General features: G+C 55.7%; 1 protein-coding gene across 4 annotated transcripts in view; it reads left to right on the top strand.

Moving 5' to 3' along the window:
• Nucleotides 1-7,457: 7,457 nt before the first annotated feature.
• The window catches only part of KIF25 (kinesin family member 25), a gene marked incomplete at its 3' end in the record, with an annotated part of 31,919 nt that continues 21,279 nt past the window's right edge, over nucleotides 7,458-18,097 (top strand). For all 4 annotated transcript variants that reach the window (XM_081294068.1, XM_081294067.1, XM_081294069.1 and 1 more), the window contains exons 1-4: nucleotides 7,458-7,592; nucleotides 9,509-9,612; nucleotides 12,567-12,655; nucleotides 13,682-13,718. In XM_081294068.1, the coding sequence (XP_081150194.1) occupies nucleotides 9,553-9,612; nucleotides 12,567-12,655; nucleotides 13,682-13,718 (186 nt within the window). In that variant the 5' untranslated portion in view covers nucleotides 7,458-7,592; nucleotides 9,509-9,552. The remainder of the gene's footprint in view (nucleotides 7,593-9,508; nucleotides 9,613-12,566; nucleotides 12,656-13,681; nucleotides 13,719-18,097) is intronic.

Genomic DNA, 18,097 nt, shown 5'->3' with positions numbered 1-18,097 from the left:
CTGTTCCCCTGATTAGCCCCAAACAATTGCAAGGGCACTCCTTATAAGCCTGAAAACCGCAAAAGGGATGTTCATGGGGGGGGGGGGTCTAGCCAATGCAAGCCAGCCAGGTTACAGAAGTGGGACAGTGCAGTCAAGCGGAGGGAAGCCTAACCAATCACAGTTAGCCCAGTCACCCCAGTTACAGAAACAGAGCCCCGTGACCCTAGTTACAGAAACAATACCCCATTAGGTAGTTCCGTGTTCTTAAGGGTTTCTATAGCAAAAGGAAAAGAACATCTTGCTCCAGTCATGACTCCTCTACTTGGCAAGGTTGTTTCACAGGATGAAGTCATAAAACAAAATGGAGTCACATTGGCTCCTACTATCACACCACAATGAGTAAAGAGGTTAAATTAGTTACCAAAAAACTCTCAAGGAGGACCCCAGGCCCAGATGCTCTCACTAGTTCACCAGTCCCTTATAGGATTCACAGCTGTCCGTCAGCCCCTTCAAATAGGAGAGTGTTGCACTTCATGAAGCCAGCATTGATTGAGGTCAAAGCCACACAGACAATCCGGGGAGAAAACCACAGAGCAGTATCTCTTATGAACATAGATGCAAAAACCTTCAACAAAATACTAGTAAAATGTTCCAACAATGTATAAAAAGGATTATATCCTACAACCAAATGGATATACTCCAAAAATCAGTTAATACAGCAGATCATATCAATAGGATAAAGGACAAAACTCTTCACCATATCTCAAAGTGTTTGACAAAATTCAACACCCTTCATAATGAAAACATCCAACCACAGGGCACAGTGGTATTGGGGTGGCCAGCACCCCAACAGAACAGGTTTCTACCAAAAGGCGTGAGCTGCCTGGGAAAATTAAAAAGTCTGAAATAATCAGTAAGAAATAAGACAAATCCAGAGATTAAATTTTAAAAAGTGGAACGCCTGAGGAGTCTTCCAATCCTGATGGGAACTGGAGCTAAATAACTTTTGAAAAAGGCCGGATTATTTAAGGGGGAGTACATCAAAGGCAGGTATAAGGTTTCAGTGGGAGGAGTTTTGTTTTAGTGCTTGCTTCTCGGTATGGGGTCTTGCAGTAAATAGGTTGATTGGCATTTGACAAACTATACCCATCTCCTGGGAGGCTGTGCTATAACAGGGCACCAAAGCATTCAGATGTTCTCAAACCAGTGGATTCCGACTGGGACTTCCTAAAACCAGCCTTCCCTGCCTAATGGCTCTGTTGACACACCATGGATGGCTTCCCACACAGTGGCAACCCAGAGACTGCGGAGGCTGAGGCAGAAGGATCCCAAGTTCAAGCCAACCTCAGCAATTCAGTCACCCTCTGTCTCACCGCTGGGGCGGTGGCGGCAGGGGGAGGGGGGTGTACCTCAGTAGTTAAGTGTCCCTGGATTTAATCTCCAGTACAAAAGAAAAAACCAAAAACCACCAACTAGGAATAATAGGGACATAGCTGACCGGGGAGGGGGGGGGGCATTTGGAACCCAGAGCCACATCACACTGTGTGGCAGAAGATGACTGTTTCTCCAAGATCTGCAGCAAGGTCAGCACATCCCTCCTGAGCCCCACTGTTCAACACGACTCTATCTAGACATGCTACTCAGGGTAGGGGGCCAAAGAAGGCAAAGTCACCTACCTCAGAGAAGGAGTAAGGACATCTGTATTCACAGATGGCGTCGATAGAAAATCCCAACGAATCCACTCTAAGTCTGCACTAAAAAGTGAGTTCTGTAAGATTGAGGATAACAAGATCCATATTAAAAATTGTATTTCTATGCTATATTAATGAAAAAATTAAAAATTCAAAAAACAATTTATATACAGTATCATGAAAGTACCTATGTGGGAAACATTTAAGCAAAGTGTATCAGGTTCATAACTTTAGTTTATATTGCAATGGAACATGTAGATATGGTGGGATCTTGGAATGAACTGTGGAAATATTCTGAGGATTTTTATAAGGGGTAAAAAATAAATGGGCATAACAATAATACTATAGATAATTCTCAGGTGTCATCAGGTTTGTGTCACCAATCAGAAAGTTTAGAATTACAAGCAAGATAGTCCTAAAATAATCGCAGGTTCTTTTCCACCTGCTTATCAGCAGGCTTGGAGGTGGAGGAATTCCCAGCAGGAGGGACTGAGTCCCCCCAGGAGGTTCCACCTGCCAGCAGGACTTCACCAGCTCACTCCTGTCCACTCTTCTCCAGTTTCCTGATCTTGCAGTACTTAGTCTAAGTACCTAGCAAACTCTGCTGCAGTACCTCCAGGGGTCTTCTCTCCATGTGATTAAATGCCCATTTCTAGCTCCTCTGGCTGCAGACCCCACCCAGCCAAGTGCTGGCTGCCTTTCTGCAGTCACCTCTTCCCCCACGGGTCCCCACATCACAGAAGGCTCTTTCTCCTTGAGGTGCCAAACTCCTCAGCCCTGTGACTGGGTACTGCCTTTCCTTTGGCCACTCTGCCCACTCCCATCCCTGCCAGCCCATCTTCCTGAGCACCCTTTCTGACCAGAGGGAGGGAGGGTCCTGGTCCTGAGCTTGTAGCCCACCATCAAGTGTTGCTGCGGCAGTCTGGGGCTGCCCTTGGGCAGGGAGGGGTCATAGGTACATGGGTCCGTGGGTCGTGGGGAGGGAGGCCAGGCCTGCTGGCAGAGGAGCCTGCAGTGGGGTCTTCCTGACCCCATGCTGGCGACTCCTGCACTCCTCTAAGGCACCCCTCTCTGTTCCTGTGTGTGCACTTACTTCCTGTGACTTCAGTTCACCCAGGAGTGCTCTGGTGACAGTTTCCCTTTCTGGATCCTTGTTGATAGGTCAAAGAAGAAAGCATAGTTGAACTGGAAACAGAAAATGCTATTCTTCATCTGAAATTGGCAGAGGTAATATATTTAAATATCTTGAATTGCATCCAGTGATTTAGTGTTGAAGTCCGTTTTCAGCCTTCATCGAAGAAATAAATTGAAAGTGACACTATCTCCTTAGATCTTTTCTGTTCTCTGTCTGGTGAGGTGAGAGGAACTCTTCAGCTGACATTTTAAAGTGTCTTCTTACAGTGGAACAGGTTATGTTCTGAATTCCTATTTGTCTCTGCATTCACAAGAATTTAATAAAGTAAGGATGCAGCTGAAGGCTGTTTTTCTTTAAACAGCTTTAATTAGATTTAATATATGTACCATAAATTCATCCACTGTGAGTTGTCCAATCTGTGTTGAGTGAATTTAGAGTCACTCAACTGCCCTTGTCTTTTTGTGTCACTATAACAAAATACCTGAGACTAGGTGATTTACAAAGAACATTGATTTCCCCCAGTTCTGGAGGCTGGGAGTCCAAGATGGAGGCTGTATGCATTGGGCGTCTGTGAGGGCTGCTCCTCCCGCTGGCCCAGCTAGGTGCCCTCCTTCCGTGGGAAAGCAGAAGAGCAGGAAGGGCCTCCGCTGCTCCGTCCAGCTCTGCTTTTGTAGGGAACTGGTCCATTTGTGACAGTGGAGCTGGGAACTTCATCACCTCCCCTTCCAAATGCCCCCACAGTGGGCGGCCCCCCCCCAGGAATCTTGGAGGCCACTGAAGCCACAGCAGCCAAGGCCTTCCAGCTGCAGAATCCGTGCGAGGGCCCTGGGTCCCCCCCTTGTGCTCAGGAGCCCGCTCTGCTGAGCATCCTCCTGGGAGCCCCAGGAGCTGGCACCAGCGCCTGAGTCTCTGCCGTCTGCTCTCACGGCCTGACCCACTTCCTGGCACCTCCAGTTCCTGGTGGTCCTTTTGGTGGCTAGAAAACACAACCTCCTGCCTCCAGTGACTCAGAGCGCCACTTGCTCACCCTCGGACTGGTCCGGGGGGCCGCCCCTTGCAGCTGCTCCCGGAAGGGCATCCCCCAGCACGACCTACTTAAAGTGGGACCGCTCTGCAGAGGAGCCGCTCTCAGGTGGACCGACCAGACCCAGCGTGGAGGGGGATCCTTCCTCAGCTGAGGGCAGGCAGCTTCTTCCTCTCCCCCTATTCCTCTCTCCCTCCCTCTTCCCCGCCCTCCTCTGCTCCCTCCCTCCCTCCCTTTCTTTGTGGTACTGGGCATTGAACCCAGGGACACTCTGCCACTGAGCCACATCCCCAGCCCTTTTCATTTTATTTGGAGGTAGGGAGGGTCTCTCTAAATTGCCCAGTTAGCCTCAAACTTGTGATCCTCCTGCCTCAGCCTCCCAAGTCTCTGGAATTAGAGGTGTATGCCACAGTACCTGGCTCTCCTGTTTTCAGTGTCCCCTCTCCTGAGTCAGGTCCAGCACCCTTGCTCCACTGACAGCCTCTTTCTGCGCTTTCTGGCTTATTCCTCGGCCTCCCTGGCAGGCAGGACAGCCCAGCTCACCTGTCCACTCCCTGCTCCTCCACAGTCTTTCCTTCTTGTTACCTGAAACCAAGTCACCCCGGGCTCTCCTCCAGGCTGCTGTCAGTGCCAGCTACTCTTGTGCTAGGTCCTCTGAGTCTCTGTCCCTCGTGTGGTCAGCAGAATGGACCTCTTGATTCCTCTGGATATAGGAGTCAGTCCTGTTAGAGAGTTTGTTTTGCTTTAGTTTCCTCTTCACCCAAACGAAGAGAGGCCATTACCTGCGAATGCTCCTTTACTCCAGTGTCCACCACAGGCTGCCGCACGCGGGGCAGCCCGTCTCCTGTGGTGCGCGTTGGCCTGCAGGGCAGCCAGGTGCGTCCCCTGGGCTCCCTGCCTGGCCTTCTACTGGACTTCTGTGTGCTTTTGGACAGTTCCACGGAGCAAATGGACTTCCTGTCTCGTCTGCCCCCCAGCAGACACCTCTGGGTGAGGGTCACTTACAAGCAAACTTCTGGAAATCTCCCTGCTGACCCAGCCCACCCTCTCCCAGGCTTTGTGAGGGAACCTGTCCACTCACTGGGCCCAGTGCACACTGTGCTAGCAACTCAAATTCTGGTTGGCTGGGAGTCCAGGGCTCTGCCTCCCCTAAATGGTGAACTCACACCCTCTGGGTCTCCCAGAGGCCCACCAACAGGCTCCCTTCTCTGCCCCTCTGAAGAATACGCTGGGGGTCCATCGTGCATTCCCACGGCTTTCACGCTATGCTGGAACGCATGGTGCCTCCTCCTGTGAGTGCAGGTTGCCGTGTGTTTGGGGCAGTTAGCCCCGTGTGGCTCGGATGCACTGCTGGTGAGGGCAGCTCCACAGTGGACGCCACAACTGAGGCGAAACCACCTGGACCTGCCTTGCGCTTGCTGTTGGAGCATCCGTCACGCCGGTCAGTGGTGCAGGCCAGAGCCCAGGACTGGGCTGGCCCCCACCTGCACCCTGGCCCGCCCACCAGGCTGTCCCGGTGCTTCTGCCTCCCTCACCTCCCTGCTTGCTTGGAGGCTTAGATGGCCGCCCAGGGCTGCGAGGGTCCTCTCCTTCACCCCACCCCTCCCCGTGAGAGTCCAGAGTGGTGGGTCTTGCACCTGTTCTGAGAGCCCTGCTGCTGGGTCCTGAGAGCTCCTCTGCACCTCATCCCTCCCACTCCTCTCCCTTCTGGGATCTGCCTGGTGGCCTCTTCCTTGGATGCTGGCCTCTCCTCTCTACCTGGCCAGTGCCCAAGGGCTCAGCCCTGAACAGCTGGGTCTACCAGCAGCTTCTCCTGACCCTGCCCTACTGTGGCCAACCCACTGCCGCTGCTCTTGCACACAGTGTGCTGGAACCAGGCCTCCGGGCCACGGCACCCGCTTGGCTCTAAGACTTTCTGCCATCTTTCATTTCTCCCTGTGCAACAGTACCAAGGAAGGGTCAGAGGGAGCCACTTCCAGGCCATGCAGGTTCACGCTCGGCGCGGAGGAGGGCAGGGAGGTGTGCACCCAGCGCTGGCCCAGTCCTGGCACCTGGCTCAGGTAGGCCTCGCCCACCTACACGAGAGAGCAGGTCCAGCATGCAGGGTTAATTCTGGGGGAACGTGCAGCCTGCCTGTGGGAAGTGAGCCCCCCACCCCGGGGACGAGGGAAGCTTGAGCAAGCAGAGCTCCTGGGGCTGGTGGGGTCCCTGGGCGCCGCGGGCCTCTCCAGGCGAGGAAGATCAGGGCCCCGCCACTCACTGCAGGCACCTCTCCCTCTGGGGCTTCCGCCTCCAACTTCACTGAACAGAAGAAACCTAGAAGCCCATGTTGTGATTCTGACCAAAAGTGGGAGCATAAAATTCGCACTGGCCAGGAGTGGGTGGCTGAGGCGGCTGCCGGGCAGGGTTCAGTTGCTGTCTCACGGCCGCACAGGGAGGCAAGTGCAGTGTGCAGGGTGAGGATGATGGCCGTGGTGTCCATGGCGTCCATGGGGCCTGCCTCTAGCACACTGCTGGAGGTTTCTAGAAAGGAGGAAAACTGCTAGTCCATGAGCATGTTTGGAAGTCCTCCAGGGTGGATATTTCACTACCTCTGATTAGGAGCATTGTTCTGCCTTTTGTTATAAACAGGGGGACCGGGGACAAAATCAGGAAGAAACACGTCATCACCACAAGGCCACGCCATCTGCAAATGGGATCAGTCTGCGCTCTGTGCTGGTCACATCCAGAAACTTTTAATTTTTTTTTTGTACATTCAGAGTGGATTTATATAGAGTTCATTTTTAATTCTCTTCCATTTGAGGAAAATCAATCCATCTCTGAAAAGTAGCTCTATAATTTATCTGTATTCTATATCATGAAATAGTTTAGTTCAGTTTAGCTTTTATATTCTATTAAAGTGTTCCCCAAGCACATGAAAGAACTTCTCTCTTTTTATAGAAAAAGAAAGGTGTAGCTGAGAAGCAGAGCACTGCTTGGGCCAGGTGGGCGTCACAGCCTAGGAGAATTTCGTGGTGGCCACTCACCAGTTCCTTTGTCAAACTGAAAATCCTTGAAATAAATCCAGGGGAAAGAGCAGATGGAGCACAGGATACCGCTGTGACGTCCCCCAAGCTCCGGGGATGCTTTCCTGCTTACTGTCCGGGGATTCTGTTGGAGCACAGTTCTGAAGAGCGGTCCTCACTGGCAGGAGCCCATGATAATGGGGCTTCCAGAGCTGGTCTGGATTGTCCATCAGGGCTTTGTTCCCCCGGAGGGGACACAGACATGAGGATTCTGCCAACACTGAAGGGTGGCCAATAAAAGGCCAGGGGGAGTTCCGCCTCCAAACAATGGGCGGCACTGCTGCGGAAATCGGGGACATTTTGTGAGTACTTTAAAGACACCAACCACTCAAGTCACATGAGCTACTTTCCCAACACTGGTCCAAGCCTGTTGAACCAGGGTGTGGCAGTGAGGGCACCCCAGGTGCTGCTGCAGGCCCCGATGGACTCGGCTGGCCGCTGGCTGGGGCTGGGGCTGGGGCTTGGGGACAGGAGCGGACGATGACTTGCTCTGGGTCATACCACAGTGGGGAAAGTTACAAACCAGTTGTGCCCCCTGTGTGCTCTCCTCCCGTAGAGGCTTAAACAAGACGTGAAGGAGTTCCGCTCTTCCGTTCTGGAGCTTCTGGGCAGCTGTCAGGAGCAGTGCCAGGCCCACCTCTCTGCAGCAGCGGCTGCTGTGCAGAGAGCACAGCTGGACAGTCAGGCTGTGCAAGGTGAGGTGGCCACGCTGTGCGAGCCGGGCCTGCTGGGAGAGGCCTGCCTGGGCCCAGCCCCCGTCTCTCCTAGCCGCCCACTGATGCCCACTCACGAGGAGAAACGCTGTCTTATATCCTGGCTGCTGCCCCCTGATCCTGCGGCCACCGCCGTGGGGGTCTCCTCCTCTCCTGTCACGGGAACAGTGACTCTTGCCCTTGGCGTTCGTGTTGCATGGAGCCTGCGGGCACGTTAGCTTTCAGAGTCAGATTTTCCAGAGATGGGTGGAATTCCTCCTTCCATGATTCCCCAGCCACTGGACCGCACCTCATCTCATAGGGGCTTGTCTTCAGGGTGGTCAGCTGCGCGGTGTCGCCTGAGTGCAGGGTCACGCTATCCACTGCAGCCCACGTCCTGCTGGTCAGCCTGAAGACAACTGGGCAGGGCTGTGGGCGACGACCCCTCCTGTGATTCCCAGAGTGTGAGGGGCTGCAGCCCCGCTGCTGTTCTGAGGCATGGCCGTGCCACGCTCAGATGGCCAAGGGCCTGCGCAGCACGGGGTCCGCCACGTCCTAGAGAGGTCAGTGTGTCTGCTGCTTATGGGTGTGTGTGTAGTGTGTGGGCACGTGTGTGTGGTGTGTGTGTGGTGTGTGTAGGTGTGTGTATTAGGTGCATGTGGTATGTGTGTCGATGTGTGTAGGCATGTGTCGGTGTGTGTAGGTGTACGTAGGTGTGTGTATAGGTGTATGTAGGTGTGTGTAGGTGTGTGCGGTGTGTGCACATGTGTGTGGTGTGTGTAGGTGTGTGTGGTGTGTGTGTGGTGTGTGTGTGTCGGTGTGTGTGTCCGTATTTGTGGGTGTATGCAGGTGTGTGTAGGTGTGTGTAGGTGTGTGGCGTATGTAGGTGTGTGTAGGTGTGTGTGTAGGTGTGTGTAGGTGTATGTAGGTGCTTGTGGTGTGTGTGTGGTGTGTGTAGCTGTGTGTGGTGTCTCAGGGAAGGCCGAGCGGGAGCCAGGGCCGTTCCCTAGGGAGGTCCCAGGTTGGCCAGGCACCTGCAGCCTATGCACACAGACCCCCAGGAAGGCCTCTCTGGGCTGCTGGCCCACATCCTGTCCAGGCGGCCAGCTTCCCAGCTCCTTCTCGCCTGCAGCTCAGCGCCCATCAGGGGTGAAGCTTAGACACCACCTGGTGTCAGGCAGTTCATCCGGCACCTCAGACAGGACGGGGTGGGGAGCAGGCCTGCTGACAGAGTCGGGGTCAGCTGTGGAGACCCTTCTGCTCAGGGGGCAGTGCCCCCTTACACCTGTGCTGCCTGGCTGGGCACCGAGAGAGCACACTCTGCTTAGCCCTGTAAATGGCCTCTGCTGATGGGGGCTCGTCCCTGGACATTTGCGGCCGGGCCAGGTGTGTCACTGTGGGCACTGGAGCAGGCCTGGCTGCTGCTGACCTCAGGCCATGACAAGACTCTCCATTCCTGAGCTGGACTCCACGTGGGCAGCAGCCATCATGACAATGGCCCTCTGGGCTCCTGGGCATCCTGGCTTAGCTGCGACTGTGCTTGGCCCCAGTGTGAAGTGGACAGTCTTCCCTCATCCTCACATCATGGCCAGAGGGTCTCTGACTGGACAGGAAGTGGAGGCCCCAGGTCAGCACGGCAATGGAGGAATTGGAAACCAGACCCCCCTCCCTTGCGGCAGGCTCTTCCCACAGAGAGGGTCCCCAGGAGCCTCAGGACGTCAGGAGCAGCCCTCCGGGACTGGGTCGTGGTGCAGGACTCCTGGGCAAGGCCCCTGGCCATGGTCCCAGGATGTGTCCCATGTGGAGAGCTGCTGGCCTCCGTGAGTGGCTACCTCTCTGCTAGCGGAGGCATTTAATCTGCCAGGCCACACAGGTCCCCCTGCAGAATCCCCGTAACCTGGGTCGCACTGTCCTTCCAGCTTGGCGGTCAGAGGCCCTTCGTCTTGAGCAGTCCTTGCAGGACATGGAGGAGCGCTGCCACCGGGAGAAGCAGAGGAGGCGGGCCCTGCACAACAGCCTGCTGGTGAGCACCTGCCACGGCTGCCGGGGCTCCGCCACTGAGGGGCTGGGCGCACTGAGGCCACAGCTGGGCGGGAGGGGACAGGAAGTCAGAACACTGTGGGAATGGGAGGGACAGCCCGGGGGGGGGGCACAGGGTGGAGAGGTCAGCCGAGGTCAGTGCTGGGCTCCAGTGTCCTCCCTCACCCAGACATCACCAGCCACTCTGGTGCTCAGTCAAGAGCAGGGGCCACCGAGGCATGGAGAGGTGCTGGTGCCCGGGCCACACAGTAGCCATGCTGGGTGTAGGCTGGGGCCCGTCAGCCCCTGAGGCCTGCAGGAGTTGAGCTGATGTGAGCTCAGGAAGAAGGGGGGTACTTGAGAGCAGGACACCCCAAATTCTCCCCAGCTGGAGAGCTCAGAGGTCTCCGCCAGGGTGAGAGGACCCAGCTGCCCTTCCTCATGGCCCTTAGCTCTGTCTTCCAGCCCAGTCATGAGGTTCCCCCAGGGCTGCTTCAGAGATGTGGGGTCTGAGACTCTGAAGGTCAGGACGGTTCCCCTCCACCACGGTGAGGCGGCCAGGGCGGGGGGTTTGCTCTGGACCTCCTCTGTGAGGTCTGACTGTGCTCGCACGGAGGCTGACGTCTGAGTTCCAGACACCTCTTGCCCATGAAGCCTGTGCTCCTGAGGGGTGCTCGGCCCTCACAGAGGTGAAAAGCTCCACTGGGCGTGAGACACGGCTGAGGATGATTCTGGCGTAGGGGCCATCTGTGCAGTCCAGTACTCAGGAGTCATCTGTCGGTGCTCAGGGGCCAGCACTCCACAGCACTGTGGTCCTTCACCTTACGTAACTGCTGTGCTATCTCTACCTCTCGGGGCTGCTTGGAACATCATGGGATCTAGTGAGAAGGCTAAAACGCACTACTTAGAGTGGACACAAGTCCAATACAGAAGAATCGATGGCGCACGATCCTGAGTCTAGAATCAGGATTGTGATTGGACCTGCTGCACTAGCCAAAGGGGCTCTTCCTTGCCATGGGCACTGTGCAAACAGGACACTGACCTCAGCTTCGGGGAGCTCAAGAGGCTGGAAATCCATCTACAGTGTCACTTACCTGGTTCTCGAGCAGTAGGAGCAGCCGTATGGCAGAGCCTGTTGGACTTGCTCATTATAAATCAAAGACGGGGCTTTAGAATGGAGTGATCAAAGTGTGTGAGCACTTCAAGGAAGCAAGGGTCGCTCCCTGAGAGCAGCAGGAGTTTACAGGAATGAAAGGTTCAGGTATTAAATCAAGGAAATGTGGCGGGTGTGGAGTGTCTGGTCTCAGCCAGGCGCGTGGGGAAGCATTGCACGAAGTATTTATGGACACAGTTTCCAAGCAGGAGCTGCTGCCTCTTGTCAGCATGGTCACCCGCTCACCCAGCACCCGGGGAGAGAGGAGTATTCCTGTCCCCAAGAACCCAGCAGGGGCCAGGCTTCTGCCCTGATGCCCAGCGGCGCCCTGTGGCTCGGCCTGGCTCTAAACATTAGACCCTAATGTTTAGGACTCCGGGGGGATGTAGAAGGCATGGCTGGGATCTCAGAGGAGATGCGGGTTTGGCTGGTCACAGATACCTCAGCGGGCCAGAGCCACAGGCTGAACCTGACCTGGGTACCAACTACAGGCACAGTGTGGTAGAAAGACGTGGAAGGACGCAGGGACCCCCCATGGCAGCACCCTGCTGAGCCAAGGCCAGATTCCAGTAGACAGACACCTGTTGTCCCTGGTCCCAGAGAAGAGCCAGTGCAGGGCTCTGCCGTGGGCCTGGTCCCTCGCCCGCTCCTCTGTCCCGGGCTGCACCAGTGCGAGGGGGCCAGGCCCTGTACTCTGCAGGTGGAGTGACTTGCTGGTCTCACTGGCTCTCACTGCTCTCTGTCACCTCCCCCCATCAAAGGCTGCCTCTGCCGCTGCTCCGGGGACAGCCCCTTCCCAAGCGCTTCTCCCCACAGGGCCGGGGCTCAGCGCCCTTACAGGCATCTGCACATGTGCATTTCTAAGGGCTCTCTTGCTTTCCGATTTCCATGATTCAAAGGGGCTGGGAGAAGACGATGCTGCCTCCGAGTCAGGTCCGGAATTCTTTGGGTACAAGACACCTGCTTACCAACCACTGGTGGCCTGACCGATAGTCCTTGCTTGCTGTCAGTGCCAGGATCAGAGCTGCCAAGCCAGCGAGAGCATCGCTGGGCTGCACCAACAGAAAGCATGTGGGTCAGGGTGGTCCTCAGTCCTGCTCTGCTCTGGCAGTGACCCACCACACCTGACCCGTGCCTCTCGTTCTGGACACTTCACCCAGAGAAAAAGGAAACCCGACTGAGTAGATTTTAGCCATTCAGGATGGTGCTGGGACTCAGCCATGAGCAGGGAGGACTGATGGAGACGGGTGGAGAAGGCGGAGCCTGACTGACAGGTGTTCAAGGGGCCCACAGCCACAAAGGCAGTGGGGAGAGGCGTCAGACAGAGGGGCAGACAGTCTCCCAGCTCCACCTGCACTCAGCTCTGCTCACTCGCTCCCCATGGGCAGCTGCGGGCTGCCCCTGCCCCTTGCCCACACAGGGGCCCACATTCCTCGTCCACCCTGACCAACCTCGTTATCCAGGCGAAGCCTCTGGAGGGCCAGGATGATGAGCAGAAGAGCCAAATGTCTCAGTTTCCCCTAAAATGCCCAATGCACTTCACCTGGGATGCACTGAAAGGCCTCTTGTGGGTTCTTCTGCCAAGGGCGGGTGGTCTGCCAAGGGAATGGATGGGTTAGGTTTGAGTCAGAAAAGCCAGGGCCAACCCTGACCACGCACTGCCCTGCAGGCCTTCTCCAGAAGTCAGGACTAGTGCAGTGACTCCGTGGATCACCTGAGAAATGTCCCCAGTGCATGCCTCGAGGGGGTGGCTCCTGTCCCCCTGTGGCTCACAGCCGTGTCCACAGTGGACATCATTGTTGCAGGAGCTGAAAGGAAGCATCCGAGTTCACTGTCGGATCCGTCCCTTGCTGCCCTTCGATAGTGAGTGGAACAGCTCAGCTTCACATAGCAGGTGACCCTACACTCGGGGCATCGTCTTCGGCCGTGTGGGGCTGTGTGAGGCCGTGTTGGCCACGTGCGGGTGTTGAGGGAAAAGGTATAGAACTGGCAGGAGTCTCCACAGCCCGGCTCCCCAGCCCTGGCCCCACAGGTGCTGCTGGTGTCCGAGTGGAGGTGTCCCTCAGGGGGGTGCTCCTCGCCAGGCAACTAGACCTGGGGACAGAGCTTCCCAGTGGCTGAAACCCCCGGACCCCCACTCCCCAGCCTCCCCTGCCTCTCCACCTCCTCTGCACTTGTCATCTGCTTCCTGCCCCCTAGTCTGGCTGGTGTGGCCTTCCTGGTCTCAGGTCCCCCCTCTTCTGTCCACATTTTACTCCCCTCTAAGGACCTGCCTGGTCTCCTGTGTTCACCTTGGATGACTGAACGCTGGACTTCAGGAAGGCCCCAGGAAACACAAGTGCACCTTGTGGACTGGGAGCATTTGTAGTCTGTCAAAGGACTGAAAATAGGGAGAACAGTGTAGTAGTAACCCTAACATGTGACAGCTTCTTGGACCTGGCTTCCAGATGGTTCTTACCTCAAGGTACCAAATGCAACTTTCTGTTGCTTTGTCATCTGTTCTGGGCGGCCCATCACCAGTCACCGATGAGATTTAGCAAATGCAAATTGAACAAATCAGAAACTGAGTTCCTCGGTCGCACTTGCTACCCTGAAAGTGTGATGTGGCCCCTCAGATGCAGGGTGTCCCCAGCAGAGCAGGGCCCGTGGTGGCCCCTGTTCTGAATCATGTAGGAACAGAAGAAAAAAAAGGCAAAGAGTATAGGGTAGAAGAAGAGGCCAGAGAGGACAAGAGTCGTGTGTGTGGAAAGAGGGACACGTGGACACAGGAGAGGTCAGAGAACACCCGAGAGGAGCAAGAATGAAGCCAGAGTCCAGGGAGTCGGGGGTGGGGAAGAGCCATGGAGAGAGCAGGGGACACTGCGAATTCAGAAAGAAATCATGCTGCGGTGTGCATTTTAAGTGTCGTTTGTCTCTACAGCTCCATCTCGCGAGAAGTGGCCCATGCACTGGATGATGTGAGTAGTCCCCAGTGTGTCCCCACGTCCTCAGGGACTCTGGCCCCCAAGGTGTCCTACTGGGAGGGCAGCTTCCTGCAGACTCTGCTGTTGGGAGCGAGCCAGTGGCTTTCTTGGTCAGCCAGGGCGGCTTTGCCTACTTTCTGGGGGAGCAGGTGCTCTTGCTCCTGTGTGGGTGGCTCCTGGCTGAGGTCCCCCAGTGCTTTGCGTTTGCAGCCTCAAAGCCCAGTCTCTTGCAAACTGAGCATGTGGCAGGTGGGTAGGTTCAAAAAAGTAGAGCATTCAGAAAAGAGACACACGTACAAAACTAAAAGCAGTGAAGTCAAACATGAACTTTGTAGTGTTAATTGGAAACAGACCTGATTCTGTCTCTCCTTGAAACCCTCATGCATCTCAGTTCTACCCCAGAAATGCCTGGTAGTAGCTCTGAGAAGATGCACGCTCTGCTCTCCAAGCACTGTGCTCCTCAGGCAACCTCATGGGGCTGGGAGGGGACAGGGTGAGCCGGGGCCACCTTTGCTGGCCACAGGGGAAGTACCCAAGGCTGTGGCCATGTCCCCAGAACGCAGAACCATTTGGCATGGTGGGAAACGAGGAGCTCAAGAAATGGCTGAGCAGATGGAAATACATAATCATGGTTAAAAATTCTGAGTTCATAAATATTTTCTAAAAAAACTTCATTAATTACTTCTGTAGGGTGGTAGATGATCAATTCATTATTCTAAAAAGTGTGGGGAAAAAAGAGCCAAGCGTTTACGCCGCGCTGGGTGTGAGAGAGGTGGTTCAGGGCAGTGAGTGGTGGTAAGAAACATTCTTCACAGACGTGGGCTCACCAGTTCAGAGCCGATGCTGAGGGGTGGCTCTGAAGCCCCCTGGAGTGGTACCTGGATCACAGGCCTCAGTGGCTGCGGTGGCCCCGGGGGCAGCAGGGTCTGCACAGTTGGAGGGACGCCCTGCACCTCTGAGCTCTCAGAGCTCACTGCAGACATGGTGACCTCGTGACAGGGGTGAAGTCGACAGGGCTGCCACCCAGGGCTTTCGCTGTAGCCAAAGCTGCCTCTGGACAGGTCCCCCTCCGTCATGGTAAAGGGGAGGAAACACTCCAGAGCGCGGGCACTTCACTGGATGAGAGTCGGGCATCCCCAACAAGTCAACAAGACACTGAAGCTGCACCGTGCACCCCTGGGCCGAGTGGCGCCCTCTTGAGCAGGCTCACTGGAGGACCGGGGGGCCTGGGAAATGCGCCTGTGCCAGTGCATCCCAGGCAGGACGCCTGTCCCTGCCGTCTGGGCTGCCTGAGGAGACAGCTGTGCAGAGAGAAGCATTCAGGGTCACTGCAAGAGGTCCATGTGACATGGGGGCCCTTGTCGGGAAGTGGAGACCAGGCATGGCGAAGTCTGGTGCTTTCGTACCAGGCTGAGCCAAGAGGAAGGGCAGGAAGACACACGGGGCACAGGGACCAGGCCCGTTCGCAGCCTGCTAGTGGTCTCTCCCACCTGGGCGCCCTCTCTGGAGAGCGCTCCTCTCCTCCCAGCAGGGGCTGCTGGTGGGGATTTCATCTCCTGCCTTGGAGGAGAGTGGCTCAGACGCTCTCCTCTGCCTGCCTTCAAGTGCCTTCAAAGGAAAAGAGCCCTGGTGCCAGGGCCAGGGTGTGGCTCCGTGGTAGAGCGCCTGCCTACCTTGTGTGAGGCACTGGGTTCAATCCCCAGCACCACATAAAAATAAAACAAATAAGAGAAAGGTATTGTGTCCATCTACAACTAAAAAAATATTAAAAATAAAAAGAGCCCTGGTGCCAAAGTGAAGCATTTGGGGGCAGCCTGTCCGCCCTGCTGTGGTTTGCATATGGCTTAGGATGTTCCCAGAGTTCACATGCTGGACACTTGGTCCCAGTGTGGCCTACTGGGAGGAGGAAGGGCTTGCTCAAAGTCATAGACCCCATTGGAGGGACCCTGGTTAGGGCCTGTGAAACAAGAGTGGTTTTCACAAAGAGCCAGCCTGGGCCCTGGACCCCTCTCACTTCCCATCTTGGTGCTCCTCTTTTCCCCTGCCACATGCACCCCCATTGAGATGCCATCTGCCATGTAGCCAGAAGTCCTCACAGAGGTCAAACTGAGGAGCCAGCTGATCTGGGACTCCTAGCCCCCAAAACTGTGAGCCAAATTAAGCTCTTTTCTTTATACATTGCTCAGCCTCAGTCATGTTTTTATAGCAACATAAAATAGACTAATGCAGCCACCTCTCAGGTGACATTAATTTTACAAGGTGTGACCACTAGCATGCTAGTTATGCTTTAAAAAGCCCTTATTGGTTAAGATATGGACTGCGGTCTTTACAGATGAAACAGTATGTTGTCTGGTTCTGAATTTAAAACATGCTGAGAAAAGGGAGGTAGATTGTGCCAGAATGTCCTTAAAAGAAGAGTGCCCTCGTGCTAAGTGTTTTTGAGGCAGGACAATTGCATTTTCGTGTTGAGCTCATGCTTCACTCTAGCTCATTATGACTACCAAAGAATGCATTCAGGAAACAAGTGGGATGCTGAGCATGTAATCAATGTGGGTAATGCTGACTGTCACCTGAGAACCTCAGTCATGTGGGTCAGAATGGCCATGTGGGAGCATTTCTAAAGCCTCATCACTTCTGCTTCGTCTGCGTGTCTCACCGTGTCCGCGTGCTGAGCTTTAGCAGTCCTCTGTGGTAGTCAGTGGTTGATGGGATGGTCTTTCACAAAGAGGCCAAGGTCATTGCCACAGCTGCATCAAAAAGTCCACTTGTCTCTGGAGTAGACACCTCCAAAGCCCGTGAAGGCGGCTTCCCCGTCCCTGGAGGCTCCTGGTTGCCTCCGAGCAGTCACACCTTCACTCCTGGACTTGGCTGAGAGAGACCCTGGCCCTGGCCTCCCCAGCCAACCCTGTCCCTGCGGCCCAGCCTGAGGGGCCTTCTGCCTGTGGACATTCTGGCCAGCCTTCAATTTCTGGCTAGAAGATCCTCGTGAGCCAGAGGCCCAGCAGGCAGTGGCCCGCCTCTCCAGGCCCCGCCAAGTCCCTCCGAACCTTCTCCTGGGACGCCTGTCCTTTCACGTCTTACCCGATCTAACAAGATAGCGTTTCTTTTGTCGGGGGCGTGCGGGTCAAGTTGAAGAATCACTAGCAGGGCCCTGGCCTGCCCGCTGAAGGACTGCCTGTCACTGTGTGACCTGCAGGCTCCCAGGCTGTGCGGCTCTCCGGGGATCTGGAGGTCCAGGCTGGGCGGATGTGCAGCCAGCACTCCGCCTGCGGTAGGTCTGGATTCGCCCTAAAAACACCATCAGTGTCAGCCGGAAAATCTGGGCCCTGCCTCCTGCTTGGCGACCGCCTTGCTGGTTATTTACTTGCAGTTTTTATTTAACGTTCATCTCCTTGTTGATGATCAGACATGGGAGAACAGAGTTCGGGCTTTGGGTCAAGCTCCTGCAGACTGCTGCCTGGGATCCCTGTTACTGCCTGACACTGACTCCAATTTCCGAATGTAGCTGGTGGGGCCTGTGGGTCACCTGACCTGGCCACATCTGCCATGGTGTGAATTGCATTCTTCAGAGGGGTCAACGGAGTGACACACCTGAGGGCCATCTCTCTTGGCCCGAGACCCTGGGTCCTCCATGGACCACTCGATCTTCTCTAACTCTGCTCCTGGCCTCAGACTCCCCTAGTCAGTCCCTGGGCTTGTGCAGAAGCAGGGGCACAGCCGCCTGCCTCCTCCGTCCTCCTTCTCCAGACCCCTCTGAGCTTCAGACCACGCATCCCGCAGCCACTGGCCTCCCATCTTAGCATGTGCGCTTCCCAACCTGAAGACGTCCAAAGCGGAGCTCCTCATCTTCTCTATGGATCCTCTGTCCTTGTTTTCCCAGCTCATCACATGGAGACTCCAGGCCCTGACGGCCACTTCTGATCTCCAAGTCCTGTGAATTCTGCGGTGAGCGCTCCCACGGTTTCTTTCCTGCCAGGCCACCCTCTCCCTGCCCGACTGCTCCTGGCTTCCTGGCCGGCCTGCTCACCTGCCCAGCAGCAGTGTCCTTTCAATGCAACCTGGTCACATCGTGGTCACGCCCACTCCTGGCCGGAGCCTCTTCAGTGTGTGCTCGTGGAATTCCGCGGCGCCTCGGGCAGGACCTGCAGGGCTCTCACTCCATCCTGAAGGCTCTGCTCTGCCCACAAGCCTATGGCCACCTTCCAGGCCCTCACCCCTTCCACAGGGGCTTCTCTGAACCCCTGCCATGGTGCCTTTCCTTGGCAACCTCGCTGCCCGCACCCCCAGTGTCTGCACACCAGCCTGCAGGTCACAGGACTGTCCACCACGCCGACTGGCAGGGTCTGTCTCCGGAGAGGGAGGCCACGTCCCCT

This window comes from Spermophilus citellus (assembly GCF_964194105.1).
Source record: "Spermophilus citellus genome assembly, chromosome: 5".
Taxonomy (NCBI): domain Eukaryota; kingdom Metazoa; phylum Chordata; class Mammalia; order Rodentia; family Sciuridae; genus Spermophilus; species Spermophilus citellus.
This window is presented reverse-complemented; position numbering and strand designations above follow the sequence as displayed.